General features: G+C 41.2%; 1 protein-coding gene across 3 annotated transcripts; it reads right to left on the reverse strand.

Annotated features, from left to right (window-relative positions):
• Window positions 1–23,988, reverse strand: LOC128757532 (solute carrier family 66 member 2). Of its 3 annotated transcripts, none has more exons than XM_053862890.1 (5): window positions 23,303–23,988; window positions 22,490–22,623; window positions 21,981–22,025; window positions 12,437–12,653; window positions 1–1,684 (listed from the first exon to the last, which is right to left on the reverse strand). In XM_053862890.1, exons 1-5 carry the CDS (start codon window positions 23,503–23,505, stop codon window positions 1,474–1,476), a joined length of 810 nt encoding a protein of 269 aa, XP_053718865.1. In that variant the 5' UTR covers window positions 23,506–23,988; the 3' UTR covers window positions 1–1,473. The 3 variants fall into 3 exon arrangements, with proteins under 3 accessions (XP_053718865.1, XP_053718863.1, XP_053718866.1); XM_053862888.1 differs by having other exon boundaries at window positions 21,981–22,031; XM_053862891.1 differs by lacking the exon at window positions 21,981–22,025.
• Between the last annotated feature and the right edge of the window lie 109 nt (window positions 23,989–24,097).

Below are 24,097 nucleotides of genomic sequence, written 5' to 3' on the forward strand. Positions count from 1 at the left end.
CATGAAAAACAGTCTTTATTGTGTCTCAGTGCTGGAAGCAACACATGCTTGTGTAGAAGGATTTACACCGACTGTGGCGAACATTTTTGAACAGCATGACAGAACATGAACAAAGGTCAGGACAGAAACAAATCTGTGTCAGTAACAAAAACTATGAGCAAAGTCAGGTCAGGCGAAACAAGACAAACACTTGTGTCTCTTTCAGAGCCCTGCACTGTCTATGCATGTTTGAAAGAGGTGGACAGAAGGCTAACTAGACCACAGAGTGGTGGACGGCGGGTTCACTTGGCTTTGGAGGTTACTAAAAGTGATTCTAAGAATAATAAAATAAATAAATAATAAAAATACATTCCAAGGTAAGTTGGCATGGGTGGACAGAAGGTAGCAAAGAACAACAGCAGAACAAGCAAGTCACTCCACAGCTGTTGGAGACCTGACATTTGATTGTGTGATCCAAGTATCTCAGCTAGTGGAGGAGAGCAGATGCGAACATGATTCGTCTCCCAATGTGTCAAATAAAGCACTGAAAAGTTCTCCCTGCAACTAACAAGTGTCCAACATGCCAGAGTGTGCCTGCCCAGTGAGAGCAGCTCCGACTGACTTTGGATATAAGGGCAGCTGGTTGGAGAAGGGTACATGTGCTCAACAACATTTTTCCAAATGCCAACGTGTGCACACCTAATGCAGCGAGAGACTGGAAAAGTGAACCCCCATAGTAGCAAGATCAGGAAGAATGTGGAGGCGTGGGCAAATCTTTGTTCAGTAAAGCCCTTAAATACTCAAGATAAAATGTTGCTCCATGATATGTACGTAACGTGGCAATTCATGCAAAATAAAAACACAAATGAGAAAGAAGGAGATGGCAAGTTCACTCAAAGTCAACCTCTGGTTTTCCCAAGTCAATAAAAGAATGGCAAGGTTACATGGCACAACTCACAGACTCACAATGACTGTCACACAACAAAACACTTCATCGTCATCACAGATCTCGCGCTGCTCTCTAAGCTTACTTTGAAAGGCAGAAGAAAGTTGTAGCCCTTTCTGAGTTCTTCAACTGTACCGCGTGAAGTATGTAAAAACGGTGTCAACTTGCGGGAAAAAAAAGCAAAAAAACGTACAGTAAATAAGAGGTAAAGTGGATTCTTTTTACATCCTACCAACCACAATGATTTACATTTTGGAAAGATTGTGTTTGACCTCGTGACCTCAGAGCCCATTTCTCCACTTTGATGGATAAGACTACAACGTCACGGTACATTCAGTTTAGATTTTTTTTCAACTGACTGAGACTTTTTTTTTATGGCTGACAGTGTCTTTAAGGCAGAAGGCTCATGCAACAATCGTGTGGGCGACGAAAGCTGGACCTCAACTTCATTCACTTGGGATTGTGCTGTGAAAATCCTACCCGCTTCTTTGCAGACTAAGCGTCACCCGTTCAGAAGTGTGTTGTACATCTGGAGAGGAAGTGTCCCCTCAGAGAGCTTTGGCACTGGTGGTGTGGGACACGGTGTGTGACAGAGGCTTCTGTGGGTAGCGGCTGTAGTAGTAGACCTGGAAGAGGATGGTGATGTCCACCACCACCTGTAGAAGACCACATGTCCAGAACTGCACCGGGGCCTGGGTGAGCAGGAAGTAGCCAGTTTTGAAGGTGTCGCCGCTTGTCCACATCAGCACCATCTTAATGCTACGGAGGACAAAAAAACAAAAACAAACACGGACTTAGTTGGACAGGTTTTTCTTGAAGCTCATGAACACTGTTTATGAAAAGCCTTCATGGACTGTTTCAGTGGCTTGTGGTGAACTAAATGTACAGTCAGCAACATATGGAAACCTACTGCTGCTAGGTATTAAATTTAAAAAAAAGAAAATAAAAAACAAAAATAATAATAATAATAAAAGACAACTTTTGCTTTTTGGCAGCTGATAAAGTGCATGAAAAGTGAACTCCACATTTGTAATAGTCGCACTCTCACTGCTTTAAGGACTGTACTTAGTCTTTTACATTTTATTGTTTTATGTTCTTGTTCTTTTATGTATTTTTGGTGTTTTTTTTCCCTTTTCTTCATAGTATACATTTAGCGTCTATTTGTGTATGGAAGCCTATTCATGCCATGTAAAAATAAATAAATAATAATAAAGTTGTGTTTAGTTGCTGATTTAGTGTGGGGAAAAACACACTTCTCATAAGTAAAGCATATATTGTTATTATATTCTGCTATTAATGTCAAAGCACTTCAAACATCCACAGGGGTTGGAAACACCTTAAAGCTTTGTTAGCTTTAAGGTGTTTCCACTATTTTGTCCAACCCCTGTAGATGATTAGTGGAATACAAAAATGGATGTAAAATTGTTCTGATATCCATGTTCTGAATTGAGACCTGAATGCAATAAGGAAACCACAGAAGTGAAGAAATGAGCTTCCACACTGTAGGAGCAAGACACACAATAAAAGAAAACATAAAGCAACTAAAGAAATACATATAGAAGGAGCAGAAACATAAAACCAAGAAAGAAAAAAGAAGAAAGTTAAAGAGTGGAAGAAGCGCTCAGAGAGCGCATACATCCACCAAGCTGGCCATTACCGGTGCCAGCATAATCAGACTTGTTTCATCTCCAACACTGTTGCCCGACATCTATCTTATGACTACAATTCAATACTTTCAGGTGCATGAAAATGCTTTATAATAGATGAATTAGCTCAATGGGCCAGCAGGTGGCAAAAGCATTCTGGCAGGGAAGAAGAAAGAACTGACGCTCTTGCCACACAATCTGCTCATGTGATTTTGACAGATGCACAAACACACTTCATTAACAAGACTAAAGGACCTACTACGTGGAAGAGTATTTTTCAATCATCCATCTGATTCTAAACTGAAGTTCACAATGAAGACCCATTTCCATCTCATAGTGTTAGCTGACATTATTCCGAATATCTCGCTTGTACCACTTTTATTGGACCTTCTCTACTTTTATTGACTTCTCTACAGAAGGAACACAGTAGGAGTGCCAAGTCAGCATTGTGAAAACAATAGGCGCACACAAACAAACACACAGTCTGTAGGTTTTGGGATATGCTCCCTGAAGCAACCTGCCTGCAACAATACCATCAAATGCTGAGACACTTAAAATCCTTTCACCCACAGCAGCAGCAGTTTGGTTAGTCAGCGCTTTCAGAAGAAAGCTTTGGAGGAGAGGTTATTGTCATCTGAGCAGAAATAACTGCAGATGTGAGTCACACAAGTTTGTGGGCCAACTTTTCCAACTCAGCGTGAGGCCACTTTGTGTTCCTCCGTGATTATCTAGTTCCAGCGCAGTGGTCCTGGTGAAGGGCAATCAAAAGTGGCCCTGGAAGGATGAGCAGTAAACCAAGGTCACCAGTGGCCAGAGCTGGATGGTAGGAAAGGCTCATTCACAATAAAGCTCTATACATCAGAGCATGTCTCACAACTGTCGAGACAAGAGCACTCTCTTACAGGATTGAAGCCAGATGTACAAAAAAAAAAACGGTTCCATTTTACGTCAGTTGTTAACAAATAAAAAAACAACATTTTAGATTGTATGTAATGTACATGTTTCATTTCATTAATAGATAATGTATTTACCCATCAAAGTAAAAAATAAGTAAATACATAATAATAATACATAATAAACAGAAAACAATGAGCTATTCTTTGATTATAATGAGCTACAATGAATGAAGAGAGACATGCTGCAGACACCACAGTTAAAGCACACACACACACGCTACATGGATACAATTAATATTCTGAGATTTCATATTTTTGAGAACATTTATGGTCTCAAACCACAGAGATTATTGCTGCAATGGCGATGCCAATGGATCATCTTGCAGGTGACCGCAGAGCTGCTTCAATCGCTTGAAACACGAGGAACACTCGTCCCAGCCACTCAATCATATCGAACCTCAACCACGTTGCCGGCCCACATCCACCACTCTATCTGCGTTGTCTTCCCGCTCTCCTATCATGGGGTGCATTTGTGACCAGTAAGCACATGGATTGGTCTGAAAATTGCACAAATTGTTGAATGGCGTGCAACATATGAATAATCTAAGTCGATATAACATTCTCAGATTTCTACACTTTTACAGATTTATTTTGCTATACAGTTGACGACAAATAAACATGTTTATACCTTTTTCCTCGTAGTAAGTAAAAAAAAAAAAATCATGACTATACTTGTGTCAACTGACAACTTTTAGCCACACTTGTGTGAACACACTAATTTTAAAACATTGTAATTGTTTAACACAAACACGATGGTCAAATAGGGGGGAAACAAGTACGGCAATATGAGAAGTAATTCTAGTGTCATATCAACTAGTAAATCTACAAACTTACAGAGTTTCAGTGCATTCAAAACAATTAAGTTGTGAATTATAAATAACGAAATAGCAAAGTGAAACTATCAAAATAGAGGTAAATAAACCAAACACAGCTGTAAGAACACAGAAATAAATAATAGCTACTTTGGTTGTTTTGGTTCGACAGTATTCCACACGCTGGTAACTGCCACCCAGCAGCTCACACATGCATGATATTCAGATCCAAACAAGTGCACTCACTAGATTAATGTCACAAATGTGAGCCAAGGTAGTCGATCAGGCAGTGACACAGGCCTGGCAATTGCCTGTCTATCATTGAGATCAGCCTCCACCTTTTTCAGATGTGGCCACACCAGGAGACGACATCCGACCTATATTTGATGAATCAAAGTTGACTTAAAATAGCGAATAAAAAGTGAGGAACACATTTCAAAAGCATCAAAATACTTCATAACAGGTGGTAGGGCATAAACCAAGGGCAGATTTGCAGCGATATCCAGCAACAACTCAAGGATTATAAAAATACACCCCATATTTATCAAAGGTTACTCATGCAAGAGTTTAATAGAGACATGACTACCACAGAACATAGTGAGTAAATAACATTCAACATTAGTGCCGTCTAGAGTGATGTTTCATGCATTGCATATAGCTAACTTCTCTGTTGAACTAATGCCCTCAGTGTCAGACGATCATGCCAGCAGATCAGCCCTACACAACTTTCCCATGGTGCAGTTTACCAGCAGTTTTATGAGCAGTTAAGCACCAACAAAGAGCAAAGCTGACAACAGGAAGTCGTTCGCTCAGCAGAAATATTATCTTTCTCTGAGCCTCTTGAGAAATGTAAAGTCGGGATTAGAGCTAATGTCGTGCATTTCCCAGCAGCGGGGTGCATGTAACGCAACGTGCCATGTCAGGGTGAGGCTTTGCTGCCAAATCTCCCTCTGCATTATTCATGCTTCCTGCTTCACCTCAGCCCGTACTTTCATTGTGAGTCCTGTGATTGCAAACCTTGCACTTTTCCGCTCTCACTTCCTTTCTTACTTTAACTGCTTTTCCCCGCTCGCTTTTTTTTTTTAATAAACCAATTCTCCCTGCATTTCCTTGCAGACTTTCTGTCATTCATCTTCCACCTCCCTGTGTCTAGCATTGCTGATCTTCTTGCCCTCTTTCCTCTTTCCTTGCTCCTCGCACCCATCGATCTCGGCGAGGGGCTTGTTAGCTCAGTGGAAGGAATACGCCCTGGACTTATCGTACTCGTACTGGACTTATGACGAGGTGCACCTGCATGTAGACCATTGTGCTCATTATAGAGTCCTGCACTGTCTGAAGAGCAGAGGTTGCAAACACATATCCCTCTACCGACGGCTCAATCTTCCTGTTCTTTTCAGGAAAAATACTCCGGTTCTGGAATTAATGAATCCCAAGGCAGAATCCAGAGAACAAGATAAGTCAACTTCAACAGCATTGTAGCCGCTCCACATTCTAAGCCCAGCTCAGAGCACGAGGAAAGGCTTATGTATGACAAGGGCCCCAGAGGAGAGCTGGCTGTGTCTCCTATTTATTCTTTCATAATCTCCTATTTTGATGGTAGGTATTGTGCTACATGGTGAGAGGATATGTATAACTATGTCTGCCACAAACAAAAGTTTTGATAGTCGACTGGTCACCAAGTATTTTGGTGAGTCGACCATCATTTCAAGCGTATCACAACTCTCCTGGTGAATGCATAGTGGTATCGTCCGTGGACCTCATCTCCAGTTCTGTGCCTGCAGGGAGGTGGAGGTTGATAATATTTTTCCCTTTTTAAACTCACTGTTGTCTGATCAGCCATTTCCTTTCCAACAGCTCTCCTACCGCCACTGTTCTCGAAAACGGTTATGTTGCACCTTCGTTTTTGTTCCTTATCCAGCCATCTCTCCGGTACCGACGCTTGTGCAACCGGCCCGTCTGTTGTCTTTAATCTATGATTGGGAAGCTTTTTATTGCATGTTGTATGAAAATGCTAATAGTGCTGGGTCTTATACTGTACATTAAGGTGGAAGGGAATAGGCACGGAATCACCATTACCGCAGAAAAAGACCAATATTTGTCTTCGTTGTGTTGTGTTAACATGGACGTGGGACATCAAGGAAGCAAAACTGCATCACAAAAGTCGTGTTTGCCTTCAGGGATGTGCCATGGAAAACTACAGATTTTCAGCTCAGTTTTTACAGTAGTTTTAGAGTCCTCCAAAAAGCCACCCCAATGTACTTCCTATTACAGTACATGACTCACCTGCCTTCAATGGCCTTTTACCAAGACATTTTGAATCGCAGTCAGCAAAACTAGCTAACAGCAAGTGCAGTTCTGTACTGCAACTCAGATAAAAGCAAAAGCAGCCTACAGTATGTGAAGTACATTTGGAGATTATCTGATGAGTGAAATGTTCCAATTGAAAAGAAACAGCAAAAAAAAAGTCAAAAAACAAAAATCAGCTTAAAGTTTAGTTATCCAAAACCAGTGTTGCTTATTTATATTTATATTATAATACCTTTGTTTGAAGAAATAGCTGGAACCATGTGTTGCGTCTATAATAATAGATGTACTGCCGTGGGACTGAGGTCAAAGTGGACCAGCACTCCACACACAATCCTCAATTTTCCCCAAAAAGAAAACTAAAAAGACAAAAAAAAAATCAAGCTGTGAAGGCGTCATTATGCTGTTATCAAGCACTCAGGTCGTACTTCAAACACACTTGAGGAATCTAATTCTAGTTTTCCACTTGAAAACATAGGCAGCAGGAGCACTATCCTTTTTAAGGTCACTTTTAAAAAGTTGTCAAATAACTGCAACTTTAAATTGCTTCCTCGACTCTAATTTGAGCAGCATCTTGATTGGACGTGTGGAGAGGGGAGACGGTTGAAGTGTGTAGGAAGAATGCTGGAAATAGAAGTACAGGAGGTAAAAGAACAAGAGGGAGACACAAAAAGAGTAATTTAATGGATGTGGTGAATGAAGCGATGAAGAGGATAGGTGTGACCTGAGAGGACACACAAGACAGGCTGAGGCAGAGGAGGCTGACTGGCTGTGGCAACCCTGGGTGGGAAATGCAGAAAAAAACAAGACAGGAGCAAGATGATGGACATTGTAATATTTTTTTTATTTTCTACTTTTTCATTCAAATGTATTGTCATTGATTTGTCATCTTTCTAAACAAATGTAATGTATGTAATCCCTGACTAAACAAAATACACGACTTAAATGAAAGCGAACTGATATGGCTTTTAAGTTACGTTGATATAAAGAGCAAACCGGAGCGATGTGAGGAGACGGAGGGGAGTGTCATGGATCACTTTTATTTTGGTTTCTGTCATCCCTGTTTTGTGTTTCCTCTCTTCCTCCCTGTTTCATGGCACACGGCTGGAGTCAATGATCTCATCCGCGTCAAGAACTTAAAGACACATGGACTCCAGCAACGTGTGCCAGATTGACTCCAATCTAGTATCGCTGACTCTGCTTGCATTCGTTTCTCCCAGTTTACTGACACTCTTTGTTGGACTTGTTCCGTTGTGGACTCATCCTGGTTCAGTGCTTTGGATTTGGTTTTCTGTTTATTTCTCCCGGATTGGTGACGCTTTTTGTTGTGAATTTTGTATTGTACATTAAATCATTGTATTTTTTTTTTTTATCCGCTGTCTGCCTCCTGTAATTCTTCCATTACTGCACTTGGGTCCCACTCCGCGTCTCGAACACAACAGGGAGAATGCTCTGCAGGCAGACTTGTTTCAACCACCAGCAGCGGTTTTCCAACCAAGAGCAGTTTTGGCTGAAAGTGTGTGTCCATGTGCGGACTAAATAAGGTCTGGCACACATATCCAGGGGACGGGATGCAGCACAACAGCACACGACTTATAAGGCTTCAGTCGGCTGTCTGCTTGTCCGGTCTGTCCTTGTTTGTGTGTGTGTGTCCAGTCTGTTGTGCTTGACTTGTTTTATGGCAGACTGCTCAGTATCAGCGCGTAGCTCTGGCAGACACAGGGCTGCCTATTATTAGCCGGATGACAACATTAGCTCTAGCTTCTAATAATTTTAAACCCACTTGTCACCTGCACTGTCACACACACCCGCACACCTCTCGTCTGTCTTATGTCTTGCGCTAAGTGTGAGCAGCAACACCAGCTCTGTGTGCTGCAAAACAGCTTTTTTCAATGAGTTTCAACCAAACGCTTCCTCAGGGAGTTTGCGCAGCAGCTGTTAGCAGATTGTCAGATTAAATAAGAACAACTGTCAGAGCACTGCTACAATCCTCGGGCGACTGCTGGCTTGAATTAAGTGTTACCCTTCATTTCAACAGCATATTTACACAGAAATAATAAACCAATATGCTTGAGTAGCCATATATTATGTTTACAAGTATTGTTCTATCCTCACATCACATCAATGTGAGGAAAATATAGTTAGTCTGCAGGTGATAAAGGATGAAAATAAATACTGTACAAGTGAACGCATTACTTTAGGAAGACAGCTGTTTCGGTTTCTGGGCAAATGCTTGCAGTTTTAGGGGTGAATCATGTAGCTCATGGGTGACGGATTCATCAGGAAAAATGTCAACATCTAATTTACACCTCAACAACAAACCCAGATATGCACACATGGAAAATGGGAGAGAAGAGCAGCGGTGAGGTGAAGTAACCTAGCAACAGTGTTTTTGATTCAACAGGTTCAGCACTGAGGGACACAAACTACCAAGACAGGACTGTGCCGAACAATGGAGAGGGATTTATGTATGAAGGAAACGACTATTGGTTAAACATAATAATTAAAAAATATATCCATTGATGTCATTCAATTCAGCATGACAAGCCAGAAGATGCACAACAAGCATTATTAAACAAAAATAGTGCTGTGAAGATTCTGGCAAGACAAAGCGCTGAATGCATTTCTAGAGTACAGCACAGTGTTAACACAATGGTCAGACAAAAGACAAAATATTAAGACATATGTTGTTAACTGTAGCAATTGGATCACAAGCTCTGAGGCCACAGTTGTTTAAACAAGAAACAAACTATAAAAATAAGTAAGTGGGACAACATGCATATGAAGAACGCGCAGCGTGGGAGCAGTTATGGCCATTTGAAATGAAATGACGGGCGACCCTGTTGGAGTTCTCTTATCTGTCTGCAGCAGAGAGTGAACCAGCAGTGAGAAGGGGCCGCATTGTTGGACACACGCTGGGTGAACACAACAGTTCCACACATTCTAAAACATGCTGTTCCATATGTCTGTGAGTTGATATTGATAAATGGCCTCGGGTAAAGGAAATCCAAATACGTGACAGAGTCTCATTTAGGAAACAAAAGTTATATGCTGAGAGAAAGCCACAGTGTCAAATCAGCAATATCAGATGGATAGAGGGGTGTAGGTCTTTGCAAGCCAAGCAGTCTCGTCATTTGCGGAACAACTGACGGATGCAGCTACAGCAAGAGGAGGAGGATCTGGATCAAATTAGAGTGGAAGTCGCATTGCAGAGCAGCATGTGTGGAAAAAGACACGCAAACCAAATTGGCCTATAACAGGTTGTGAGGACACTTGAGCACGCCCCAGTGCTAGCAAAGACACAGGTTCTCAGGTACTCATTTCAAAAACACTTTCCTTCACGTCATGACTAAAGAGAGAGTCGGTGATTTAATTTTCTCAGACTATACAATGTCAGGGGCTCATTATTGTTATTGTTATTAGCATTGTTATTATTGTTATTCAATTTTAATATTTAATTAAAACATTGCCAGTATAAAACATAAAAAACATTGTTTTTCAATATGTTTTATTATTTTTGAGGGACAAAGCACGAGTAATTTAGAAGAAAAATGAATACTCTTAAACAAAACAAAACAAAACTAAGCAATATTTTTAATTCAAATAGTAAATAGTAGTTTTAATCCGACCTCATCCCTCAGAATTACCAACAGGCCAGAGTTAAAAGTGGGCTTATTCAAGTCATTGGTATCTACCATTTCCAAATGAGCTCAAGTGGGCACTAACACAATCCTCAAAAAGGCGCAGCAGAGGTTGTACTATCTGCCGCAGCTTGGTAAACATGGGCTACTCGAAGAGCTGTCGGCCATCTTCTACTCTGCCACCAGAGAGTCCACATCCTCTGCTCATCCATCACTGTGTAGTCTGGGGCAGCCACAAAACTAGATAAGCCAAAAAGGTTAGCTTCTGCCCTCCAGGACTTGTACTCAGGCAGGACCAGGAAGCCAGAAGAGAACATCATCAAGGACCCTACACATGTTGCACATTCTCTGTACACCCTTTGGCTATAGATCCCTGTGAACGAAAACCACCAGACACAATAATAGCTTCTTTCCCTCTGCTATCACTCTCCTGAACTCAAAATAATCCTACACATTTCTTGCATTTATATTGTCTATCATCTTGTTGCACTACTGTACGTCATTGTTGTATGTTTAGAGAAGTCACTAGGAAGGCAACAGCCTTGTATATGCGAGCATACTTTTGAACCCGACTCTGGAGGACCTCACAAATACAGGCAAAGGGCCGTACTTTGCCAACCTCTAGACTAAACCGCAGCAACAAAATACCTTGGATGAATAATTTACGATTCTATCTACACTGAACATGCGAGCAATGATTTAAGATATGATCTTTCAACATTGCTTCTAAAAGACAAGGTTACATTGTTTTGACAGTTAGCAGTGCCTCCTCTGTTTACGTGTTAACACAGCACTCGTTCGTCTACAGACCTCTCCACTCATCCGCAGCAAAGTCTGTTTAGATTCCATTCAAACACACTCTGTTTGAATAATTCTTCACAACAGTTCAAGGCAACAAGAGCTCACCTTCGCTCAGAAAGAGCCAGCACACATCTCTTCCACTACTAAGTAAAGACAAATTTAATAAACAGTACTTCCAAGTCCTTGGGGCAAGAAATCAATTTGAAATTGTAATCAATAGCATCAGTCATAAACTGAAGGTTAAATCCAAATATGTCTGGCTGGATTCATTTGGTACCTGGCTGAAGTTTTTATCAAGGTCCTATTATAGTTGAACAGAACCGGCGCTCAGTGAAAGGAAAGCTGAGGCCTCACAAGACTTGAGATTGAAGGCCTGAAGCACAAGCAGCAGATCAAACAAAAGATGAAGTGACTGAGAGGTTGAATTCTCCAGTAGCCATAATTTCATACTTGAGGGGATTAGGGCCTCAAAATTTAATTGTGATTAAAAAAGATGGGATCTGAGGCTATTTGCAGTTTAGTGAAGCAAAATGATGCTGATAAATGACTTTCACAGCTAATTATGATTCACTTGTATCACGATGAGGCATATGCTCAGGATTAATAGTTCTGTTCAAAGTAGTGGAAAGGTCAAAGGCAACCATTATGACGATGTAACAACATTCTGTATAAAGGGCAAAACAAGAAAGGGGCCAGTAAGAAACGATCAGGTGGATCACAATCATGTAATACATATATAAATGCATCTTCAGTGATGCACTGCTTAGTCCTGGTCAGTGTTGTGGAGAGAGCTGGAGCATATCCCAGCAGTCATTGGGCGAGAGGCAGGAACACACCCTGGACTGGTCGAACCCGCAACCATCTTGGTGCAAAGCGAGAGTGCTAACCACTAGGCCGCCGTGTGGCAGAAATCATACAATATTAAATAAAAACACAGGAATTAAAATCTTCCTTGAGCGGAATAATCTGCTGTATGGAATCCCCAGAGGACCATTAAGAGTAAATGAAATATAAATGGAATACACAAGGTGGGAATAAATACTGATTACTTAAAAAAATGCAGACACACAAAGTGAAACATGTTCATAACAGCCAGTCTCACAAGTGAGTACATTCATAGAGGATAGATGGATAGAGGATTCATAGAGGATAGAAATAATAATAATAAATAAAAACCACAACAATAATGTGTGTGTCAGAAAACAACATGTGGCCTTTTTAAATAAAATAAATGAATAATACAATTAAGAAATAATAATAATAAAAAAAATAAAGATGCAAATGAAGTCATTTCAGTCTAAAATTAAGCTATCTTTGAAACTATACAACAGAGAAGGCTTGGCGTTCTTACCTCATTCCCTCAGTCGACTTGTTCTGGTAGTTGCAGTAGAGTTGTGGGGTTCCCAACATGGCTTCCGTGAAGACCGCCAGGAAGCCAAGAGTTTCCACAAACACGGCAGAGTCCAACAGGATGTAGGTGATGTACGCTGCCACCAGGGTAAAGGCCACCACGCACTGGACATAATCCAGGAAGTGGCTCCATGACCAGAAGTAGTTCCAGTCAAAGTCTGAAGGCACATGGCAAAAGAAATTATCACAGTGTTTCACAGGATGCAAGGTCAAAGGGGATGGAAAAGAGGTTTCTGTGGAAATAGGTAATGAAATGACAATATCAGCACATGCAAAAAAAAAAAAAACAACTTTTACATTGGTACAAATATGACCAACTAGATGAGCAACAACGGGATGTTTTATTTGTGTGTTTAAAGGAGAGTTGAACCATAATGTCAAATGGTTGAGTGATGTGTGGCTAGGGCCCTTATATTTGAGGGCTGCTTGCAAAAAGTTGAGAAACCCATGAAATCCTACGGTAATCCTAGAAAGATCTCTCTGGGCATATCTACCAGTATTTTCAGGCGTAAAATTTTAAAACAGTCTGCATATTAATATTAAGGCTTTTTTGTTGCAGAACAAAAAAACGAGGCTGTAAAATATCCCTAAATATTTTCTGCACAGAGGTTGAACTTCAGTTGCAATTCATATTTCAAAAAAGAAATACATTTTTTTTTTTTTGCCAAAAACCACTACCTGATTTTCTCAACTGAAGAGTTGCATCCACTTAACAAACATGCAAACTCCGTGAGCTATGCAGGTGTCAACACTTCACACTTAAAGCTGTGAAATTTCACACTCCAAAAACCCTTGTTGAACACCCTTGAAATTCTGTCATTCTGCTGGACTCCACTCCAGTGTGTGCAGTGTGGACCCTGAAGGACAATAACAATTGTTCAAACGCATTGTGGGGTGAAAAAACGGGTAGACTATGTCTCAGGGAGGTGTCAGATATACCAGAAGCAATCGGTGTGTACTACACATACTTATGGAGGCGAATGCCTCATGAAGAAAGTTCACAAAATGAGTCCACCAAAACAGTGGCATTTTCATGCATGACAGAAGAATGGGGTCTAAATAGAAAATCAGTAATGAGCAAGACCACCAGTAGCTGCAATACTGGCCGGTGCCAAGTCTCTGAATAAAGTCCTGAGCCACTGCATCGCACTCTTGGTGACAGTTTCCAGTACCCCAATGATGTTGCATGAGTATTGTCTTGCTGAAATGCAAATCTTAATGCAGTTGAAAGAAGCAAACAATATTGCCTTCAAGAATGTGTTAGTAATAAATTAGTAATAAAGTAATAAAAGGCATTTCCTCCACCTTGACATACAATCAAAGCATTTCTGTGACTCTAAAAGACCCATCCCCACCCCTTTAAGACCCATTTATGCTCCCTTGATGTACGAAAGTGTACCTGACCTTTTCAAACGATGTTACCCTTTCTGATCACATGTTTCCATGCGTTCTTTACATTGGTGTTGGTGTACACCAAAACATCCACCAGGGGGCGCCGCTCAAAGTCAATAATTTATGAGAACAACAAACTCCAAAGCCACCATGTCGACTATGGAAGAAGTATTGATCATGGATGAAAAGAACGCAGAGGTCGGACCGAAGGCTCTGTCCGTATCTGGATCCGTACGTAACATTCAGCATAAATGGACCTTAATACTGCTTCCAACACTGTGGTCTGTGATCATCCTGTGTATGATGTGACGATGACTTTTGTAGCATGTATCCTGCTGTGTATTTGTCTGTGATCTTTATGTTGTCTGTATTGTATGTCGTGTCCAGGTCTGAGAGAACAGATATTTCATCCATGCTATATGACTTGTACTGTAGCATATTTGACAATAAAGTTACCTACCATCCTCACAACATCATAACCCAAGTCATCCATCAGTATTTCACAACAGAGAACAGGACTCATCAGAACACCATGCCAAATCATGATAACTACACACGATGCCGAGCAGCCCATCGCTGTAGTACGTAGCAATGTGTATCAGTACGGATGGCTCCAACAACAGTTCAGCCACGTGGCAATGCATGAATCACAATATGCCGGTGAATGTCTTGATCATAGCAAGGGGTGGCACCATAATACTGGCCTGGACATTGGCGGTGCTTCCTGTTTGACAATACCTGTTGACCAGACCCCTAATGGTGGAATGATGGCATCCAAATTGCATGGCAATAATCCTACCTGTTCGTGTTTGTCTGATGTCAATCTTGGTATTGCCAAACACCGTCACTGATGTGAGCTGCTTTGTGGAAGTTCTTCATGTAATGTGAATGAATTCTGTTGTTTTCATTCACTTATTTCTGTGATGCCTTGAATGTGTTCTGTTCTTTTCTGAGCAATTCTTATGACTGTTGGTGTCGGTTGTAACATTTGAGACGATAACACGCCATCCCGAAATACATTTCATTACTATATTTCAATTTTACAGGTGGTGCATTTTTAATGGTGTTAACTGCGGTTACACTAGCCTCTGAGTGAGAACTGTAACACAAAAAGCAGTGCAGTTATTTTGGCAGGTTTTAGGCATCCATCCGAGGTATATCCCACTCTTTTAGCAGAGGGTGGTTTTTAATCATACAGTAGCGTTTAATGTAGGTGTTGCTGTGAATTCATGCTGGCACCAAAGCAAATAAGAGTGTGATCCTGGGCCAACCAGCACCAGAGTGTTTCTGCCTGATAAACCAAGAATGCGCTGGGGGGGAGTGGCAATGGCAGCGCTTCTTTAACACAAGCCAAGCACAGTATGTAATCACACTGTACGAGCGTTGCTGTATGTTAGGGCACAGCAGCGGTCCATTCGATGCATTAGCCGTGGACCATCACACACATGTGCCAATTGTTTTGTGAGGACCGGTTGTTGTTGTAAAACACTTCATGTCTGCACTTCTCACTTCAAAATGCATTTACTTACATGATGGCTCAGAAAACCGAATTACTGTGCGAGTCCAGATAACTTCAGACTTTTAAAAGGTGTGTAAACAGTTTTGTGCAACTACTGGAGAGAAAGTAGAATTTCTCTTGGTCAGACTACACGACACAGACAATGTGGTTGATAGCTCAACCAAGCCTGTAGCCATGTAGCCGAGTAACTTGACTGATCGAACTGATCTTCAAGCTTCAGTTACACAGCGGAAATGAACAAACTCTTAGACTAAGTGCGGTCTGACGATGTCTTATAACTTTATATACAATTCAGAAGTCGTGTGTGTGACTTGGAGCAGTAGTGTTCCTCCGTCTGAGCCGATTTCTGCAGTGAAACGTAATGAACCATTAGCATGGTTGCTAAAGTAAGTCGGGGCTCATACCAGTGATCGAAAGCGCAACTCTGTGCTTCAGTTACTCCACATATATTATTCATGTAAACAAACAAATATTCTATTTATTCAGAAACTTGCCAGTTCAATCCAGACATCTGCTGAAGGAAGTGTCTCGATGACAATGACAGCTCCGGTGCCGGTGACATTGATGACTGATTGCTCCGATGTGCTCACTCTAACACTTTTAGACTCGTCGATCGGTCAGCATGATACAACAGTCGGAAATGGCTCATTGCTACCTGTCAGCTTTGCCTGTTGTTCTAAAGACAGCAGGACCAGCACCACCTCTCATCACAGAGGTGTATTACTCAGAACTTACTCCCCACTGCATGTAAACTGGGAGAGCATGACACAATAAGCGGCTTCATCGAGCCATGCGAATGTTTCCACATTTTTAGGGAATTTTCTGAAAATGCGCAAAATGAAAATGCAACTTCACACCCATTTCCATTTGTTATTATATTGCGATCATTGCGAGCAGAGTGTGCCATGAAATGATGTTTTCAGAGAGTGCCTCTCTACCACAAAACAAACAACGCACTCGGCTGACGTTTCTTTGTCGTCCAATCCAGAACAGCATTAGGCTACACCCATACATTTTCCTATAATATCATTTTCCATGCCGGTTTCAAAAAACAGATCCGTGTTTTATCGACGATGCTGTTATTACGGGTCAGGCACTTGAGAGACATGACAAACAGTACGAAGATGCATGTTTCTTAGCAGCTCTGTGGTCACCATCCATAACATTAAGTTTGAAAATGATTGTTTGCTCGAAATATTAAACTTGTGTCTTGTCTCTGAAGAGTGTGTGCCACTCACAAGTCTGCAGCTTGCGACATTTGTGTTAATATTGACAATAACATGAACAGTTGTTGCCGTATATAGTAGTATATAGTGAATCGGTATTGTTGTCAAGTGGTGACTTTCAGAGGCAGACCGGGCTGTGGCGTCACTGTTTGTCTGCAAAATGTGTGTCCATAGAAAAGAAAGCAATTTCTTGTTATCGATAAGCAGAAAATCTGCCTTTTATTCAAATTTCTAGCATTTCCATCAATGTTTATTTTCACTATTTGTGAAAATAAAGTAAAATCGGTCTATGGAAACCCCATTCTTGTCTTACAACTTAAAACAATAAAGGAAAAAAGAAACAGTAAACATGGTGGGATAGAATCTTCCCGTCTGTAATGTCATAGTGATAACTCAAGGCTTCAAACACACACTCATCGTTCACTAGAATTCCAGCCCTCTTTAGTCCAACTAAAAGAAAACAGAGATTTTAAGGAGCCAAGCCTCATTGATGCACACAGAGACTTTTGAGTCGGCACTATCCACACAAGCTAGTGGTTCACTAGTTTGCATCACTGAGCCTCCCGCCTTCCACTCAATTGTCAGCATTGGAACACGTTTGATAGGATGCAATTTGGCTTGTAGGGGCACCCACTTCAAACCTCACAAATGCACTAAGCCCTGCACATCCTGCTACACCCACACCACATTAATAATGAAGGCAGTGAAATCTGAAATTGGTAGTGTATGTTGAGCGCTTTTCTTTGAAAGACAGATATATTTCATGGACCACCGATGCTTGGGGGTACTGGTTTACATGAGCTGCCAACTTCACGTTGGAGACCACCAGTCAGCATCCTCCAAAATGCAATTTAGTTCACAGAGGTTTTACAACCTGTTTCAGTGAGAAACGTCCATCTCTCTATTCCTTGTTAGGTCATCAGCTTCTATGCGATAATGCAAGTTACAGCAGCATGCTGCCTTGCTGTGGAGTGTGGTGAATACTCAACAAACCGTTGATGGTTTCATAGCAACTCCATCCTTTCATTTTAAGTATCAAGGGAATGATCCAGGGGAGGCCTGGCCATCACAACAGCAAGGGCAAATTGAAACCAAAGGGGTAACAGGCCATTGGTGAGGTGAAATGTAACAAGTGTGCTGACAAAGAGAGGGTTTATTATGATTAATTCCAGGGCTAGTCATCATCTTTCAAAACCGTGCTAGGCTTACTTTGTGCCCCTCAATAATGATCACTCTATTAGGTGAAGCTTTGCTCCTGAACAAAAGCAGTTCTCTGGACACATAACTGTGTCACACTGAGGTAAACAAAAGTACAATTTTCTGCTGGCCACAAGGGGATGTGTTGCACAGCGTTTGTACCTCCATCACAACACGACTCTGTCCCCCTCACGCTAAGACACTTGTTTGGCCTTGGGCTGCATCCTCTGGTTGTGAAATCCCAACGCAGCAGTGGCTCAGTGTGGGAGCTGAATAGAGTCTCAGACAACAGACTCCCTGTGGAGTGCAAAAGTCTTGCACACAGTTTGGCTTGATGGCCCACAGAGTTTGTGGCACGTGGTAATGCGACAGCTGTAGACATTTCTGTCGCTGGCTGAATCCAATAGAGGTCTAGTTAAAGTTTTTCAGACCCAATCTTTAAAAAACAATTCTCTGTAACGACAGAGCTGTTTCGGGCACCACTCCAAACAAATGAAAATGATGTAGTCCTCATGTGGTTTTTAAATGCTCTCGCAAAAAAAAAAAAAAAAAAAAAAAAAAAAGAGTGAAAGAGTTGGTCTACCCAACACAAAACTTGTCCAATGTTATTTTCTACTTCAAGTAAATAAATACATCATTAAAAATGGAAATTAAAAAAATGATCAGTGAAATCACATTTCATAATATATCAACCAAACAGGACCAAATCTAATAAACTTAATTAAACTTAATCAACACACTCATACTTTCGTTTCCCTTATTACACACTGACCACTGAAATCTGCCACTTTTTGTGGTGTAGCAAAGCAAAGCAATTAAAAAGGGGGGGGTCAGGCAGGTCAGACAGCAAGTTAAACGGTATGATGCCAAGTCTGGTAATTGTCTGATGAAAAAAAGATGGTTATATTCGTCTTTCAGATGAAAGGAAGCGCAGCATTCTTCAAAAGCGGCACCTTATCAAGCACCTGCTTAAAAGACTAAATCATGGCACATATCAATAACTATTTTTAAAAAACAGTAAAATAATTGTTTATGAATTACTATTACAAACTGCTAAATATGAGCCACAGTGTTAAGCAAAATTCCAAATAAGGGCACTTTGGGATTCATAGTTAAGCAGGTGTTCAGCATGACACCTGAATTAGCTCTGTGAAGGTCCCTCAAGCCTGCAGCATAAATAAGTATTCCATTCTCTGTACCTCTGGGGAAAATTAAGTTAGCACTCATGAAAACATGGAATACTTGGACAATCACAAGCACTAAACCCACAGACAGACAGGCGCATAAAAGCGCAACTGCACCCAATGATCTCATAAAAAGAACAATTATCTATGCTTCCTCACTTTTCTCGAAGCTCTCCGTCTTTGATGCTGTTTCCCTGGTAACCGCTTGACCCCCCAAATATTCACCCACACGCTCCAGCCTTTGAGGATGAAATTGCCCACACTCAGTTCTGGAGCAACAATAAGTCAATTTCCAGGTTAGATGAGATTAAAAAAAGACTAGCCATGTGATTTGGCTGTGATGAAGAGAGCGTGAGCTTAGGAACCTGATCGTGAATTTCTCTCATAAAACATTCACAACTTTATGGCATCTGCTCATTTATTTTTCGACGGATGTTTTAAAGCTCCCGTTTAAACCTATAAAACCATCTCACCTTTATTTGAGGGACCATCAATAGCCCAGACACAGGCAGCGAACAAATCTTTTAATCCCAGGTAAGGATTTAGACAGGCACACTAACATCAATATTTCTCTCGTGTCAAATCAAAGATGAACCTTGACACGAGGGTAACCTTATTTGAAGGGCACAACGAAGTGATTGCTTTGTGGAGTTTGTGCCACAGACACGATCCAATTCGAATTAGAAGCCTTCAAAGGCGCCATCAAGCTCTTGGTCAGTCCAACACCTTTTTCATTCAAAACGCCCTCCTAACTGGTAATGCCTCCAACATCTGACATCCGACAACTCAACTTCAAAGCTGCATTAATGCATTGTCTATTTTCTCAAAGAGCGTTAACATCAGCTGTGAACAATGCTGCTTGAAAACAAAAACAAAAAATAATTGTGAGGAAAAATAACACACTAAGACTGATAGAATTTACCAGGAGTTTTCTCATTTGAAATTAAACTTCACAGAGCCATTACTCAATCTGTCCTGTCAGGTATTCGACCTTGCTTTGGCCAGTGAGTGTGAAATACGCCCCCATTAATATACATTAGTATAAACTTTCTCAACTCTTGTTCACACAAACTTTGGTTCTCACCCATGATGTACCAGTGTGTGTGGAAATACAGCTTCAGGCAACATCCAGCACGCGGTTAGTAACTTTAGTGAGAAAGCATGCAGGTAAATAAGGCTACATCCAATTCAGCAGCGCTCACAAGACCCCTATAAGAAGAGGGCAAGATGCTACATAGTCACGTGCAACAGCCTTGACATCTCCACTTAAAGACAAGCACAAAAGCCCTGAGAGGCAAAGCTGCACAGAACACACTGTTCTGTCACTAATAATGATGCTTGAAACACTCAGCTGATGGATGACCGAAGAGCTAAAGCCTCCTGGCGCAAGAGCAAGCCAGCCAAACTGAGCCAGAACCACCAGCAAGCTGTTCCTGCTTCACTTCTCTCCAGGCAAAATGGACAAATGAATAATGGACATGTGTAGTCATTGAACGCCATCTTGTGGACATGACTGGAAAGTCATTATTGAAGAGTTGATAGAAAGTGGCAGCAACACTTGGTTGCTTCATGATTTGCCATCATTTTTCCATTAAAATGTACCCTCTCTAATAAAATAACAATGTAGTTCATGATAACATTAGGCTGTTTCTAAACCACTTTTGTATGAAGTAATTATTATAAGATAATCTAAGTCATATAATGATAGGTGCGTAATCTCTCACTGAACACATCAAAGTACCGTCTCACACCTCATGTATTGGGAAGTATGTATTGTGTCGCAGGCTGCAGGACACCCTCCAAAAATCCACATTCATTTGACTATTTTACCGAATCATGATGTCTCTTCTGTCGGGAGGCTCCAACAGAGAGAGCAAATTATCATGCAGGCACACTTCCAAAAAAGACACAGCATCACATGCAGGTAAAGCCGAACTGTGAACTGAAGTGTTAATGGTGTCAGCAGTGAGATCTACAATCAAATGGTCTGCTGTATATAGCTACTGTCAGCTACAGAGAATGTTATAGAGGACAACAGATTGTTAGAGGAGGTGCAGAAGTGCCACACAAGATCTCGAGGAGTGGACTTGTTTGCATGTGCAGTAACCAGACAGAAACCTGACTGAGGTTGCTTATTTACCCGTAAATATGAGTCCAGCGTGCAGCAACAATTAAGCAGCATCATATCTCCATCTCCACACCTTATTCGATACTAAAATAGTACTTTTAAAATGACTGAAATTAATTCACTACAACATTAATAATCTGAGAAAAAAGTTAACTTTGAAGTGAAGCAACTGAAATGTTCTTTACTCTATCTAAACATAAAGTTCTACCCTCCTACTCGTTGTTTACACTTATTTTATATTATGTTATGCACATTTAATTGAGCCTGATAATGTGCTCATACTGACCATATTTAAATAAGTTAGCGACCATTCATGCTGCCAACATGGTATGATCCCAATGGAGCTGGAGGATTTGAATTTCATTCACATCATTTCATTTTCATTCACAACCACATAGTCTCAGCCAAGAATCTGCCATCAATATAGGGAGCTACAGATATTGATACGATTGTGATGAGGTAGTTTATAACGCAGGTGTGGAACACAACATGAACATCGGCACATCTTGAATGGTTTTTCTGCTCAAAGAGGTGGGACTATGAACTTCAAACATTAAGCTAGAAAGTGAATTATCTTCAAACAGCTGGTGGTAACACAAGTCAACAGCCTGCTGGTTGCTGTTGTCCATGCAAACAAAGGTATGGTACAAGGCGATAAGATAAAAAGACATTATAAAGAGCTGGCCAGTGGACGAGTCCAGTGTGAAAGCGAGTGAATGGTCTTGAGCTTAAGCTCAGTTGTTAGTGGTCAGTTATGGTGAGCTGGACTACAGTGGAGGGGCTTCATGCAGGACACACAGATGGAGATGAAATGTCACCCGCAGACGTATGTTACATACCCAGAAAGAGTCTTTTAGGGACTCTGAGCTCTTCGTCCTTACCCTCTGTAGCTTCAGATCAAAAGTAAGTAAATGAACAGAAACGGGGAGAAAACAATTTAGAGGTGGGGAAAAGAGAAAATTGATTTTGATGAGATTTCATATGCTGTCAGATTAAAGTGAGACAAATGATCATTGTCAGAGCACTCAGATGTGCAGTCACACTTCCAGAGTAATATCCCTGTAACTGAACAGATCTATTGGAATAAAACCTGTTTGAAATACTTAGCATACAGAAACACCTCTTGGGCACTATTTGGCAAATATTAAAGGCAATAATGTGAAGGTTCCTAACTGCATTGTATTCTAGCCCTGGAGCTACTGAAGCATTTTCCACAGCAGTAGCATCAACAGCTCCACCCTATCCTGCTTTTGTGTAACATCTGGCATTTTAGCGCTCTAAGACTTTCAACACAAACACACACAAGCAACCCCCGATCTACAAAGAGGCCACACGCTGGGATTCTGACCTATAAAAGAGCGCCGTTTGGTGCTGAGTTCAGTGGTCATTCGGACGTTGGTGCACAGGTTGAGCATGATCAACATGGTCGCGATCATGATGATGCTCTGCCACAGGAGCAACGTGTCGAAGTAGCGACCAAACCTGAAAGATACAAAGGAAATTAATTTCTACTTGTCACTTCAAGTACGTATGTGTGTTGCTATTCCTGTTCTTTTGCAGCATTGGTGTAAATGTAAACACAGATACAAGCTTTGTAGTTAATAAGTATGTAGTTAGTAGACAAGTAGTGAATTTTTTCCCCACTCATCACTGTCAGTACTGTTCTTAAACCCTGTAAATTTCAATTCCACACGACTGGGGTCACTGACAACTTTGAGCAACTCCAAGGCGCTGTGTGACCCGAAATTTGGTAACTTACTATATATTATTATGGATTGTAAATTATATTGCAACAAACATAACAAGATGGCTATTATATGAAAATATATATTTTCATAATAATATATATAATTATATAGAAGTAAAACAAGGACTTATAAACATGTTACACAAAAAGCTTGAGGGCAAATGACATACTTAAATAACGCGCATGATGATAAGTATTTGCATGAACAAAAATATTCCTTATATTGTAAAAGTTATATTAGACAAGCTTTTGTTTGTTGTATGAAATAAATACATTTCCTTCAAAACAACGAGTCACAGACTTTATTGAACTTAAACGACTGTAAGAACGCTCTGACGACACTTAAATGCTTGCTCTATACATCAGTATACTATACATCCAGATACTTCAGGATACGGGGATTGAATGAGTTACCTAAATAGGATCCTCAGGATGTTTGCAACCAGCAGCACGAGACACACGTAGGTGGAGAAGCCTTCTGCGTTCTGTGTCCGGCGGATGTCTCGGTACTGGGGGATGTAGGGAACCACCCCACCGAACACCATTGCACCACCGGCCACCCAGGCGACCAGCTGGTTCAGCCCACTCACAATCTGGTCCAGCAGTTCATCATCCATCTTGAGCTAGGGCAAAACAGCTGGTCACCGCTGGTTCCGGGGGGTGATAATCCAAAAGTTAACGTCGGTGTTCACGGCTCAGCTATCACATCTACAATGGGACAGACCAGCTACTGCCACGACATCACCAAACGACGAACGAGCTAGACGACATTCACGCGGAGACTTGCACTAAACGTGGATTCTGATCGGTGGGATCGTTCGAGCAACTCAGCTACAAAAAAAGAACACCAGTGTTTGCATCCAAAACCAACTAGGGTGAATGGCAATACGTCCCATGTCCGCAAGCTCACTTTTCTCGTCAGCCTCCCTTTTATGGGCAGAATTTTAAAGAAGGCGAGATTTACTTTAAGTTATAAGTCAGCTATACATTCTTTGTTGTCCGATAAATGGCATTATTTACACGGATATACAGTGACGATCTGTCACCCACTAGCTCGCATCTTCGAGAGAGGGGACTCGCACTTCCTGAAACGTCTGACGTCAGAGTTCAACCAAAGACGGCTCTCTATTGCCAAGAGGACTCACTCTACGAACAAAGGTGCTCCGCACATCAAGATGAGAATCGGTTTGAATGACATTACGGAATTCA

Source organism: Synchiropus splendidus, chromosome 4, assembly GCF_027744825.2.
Source record: "Synchiropus splendidus isolate RoL2022-P1 chromosome 4, RoL_Sspl_1.0, whole genome shotgun sequence".
Classification (NCBI taxonomy): domain Eukaryota; kingdom Metazoa; phylum Chordata; class Actinopteri; order Syngnathiformes; family Callionymidae; genus Synchiropus; species Synchiropus splendidus.

Bases quoted from the DNA above. Each gene is read 5' to 3' on its own strand.
- LOC128757532 (XM_053862888.1), bottom strand. From the start codon at position 23,505: ATGGATGATGAACTGCTGGACCAGATTGTGAGTGGGCTGAACCAGCTG. The intron at 22,624-23,302 runs GTAACTCATTCA...TGTATCTTTCAG, and splicing joins ATCCTGAGGATCCTATTTAG to GTTTGGTCGCTACTTCGACA. The intron at 1,685-12,436 runs GTAAGAACGCCA...TGTCCTCCGTAG, and splicing joins AAGTCGACTGAGGGAATGAG to CATTAAGATGGTGCTGATGT.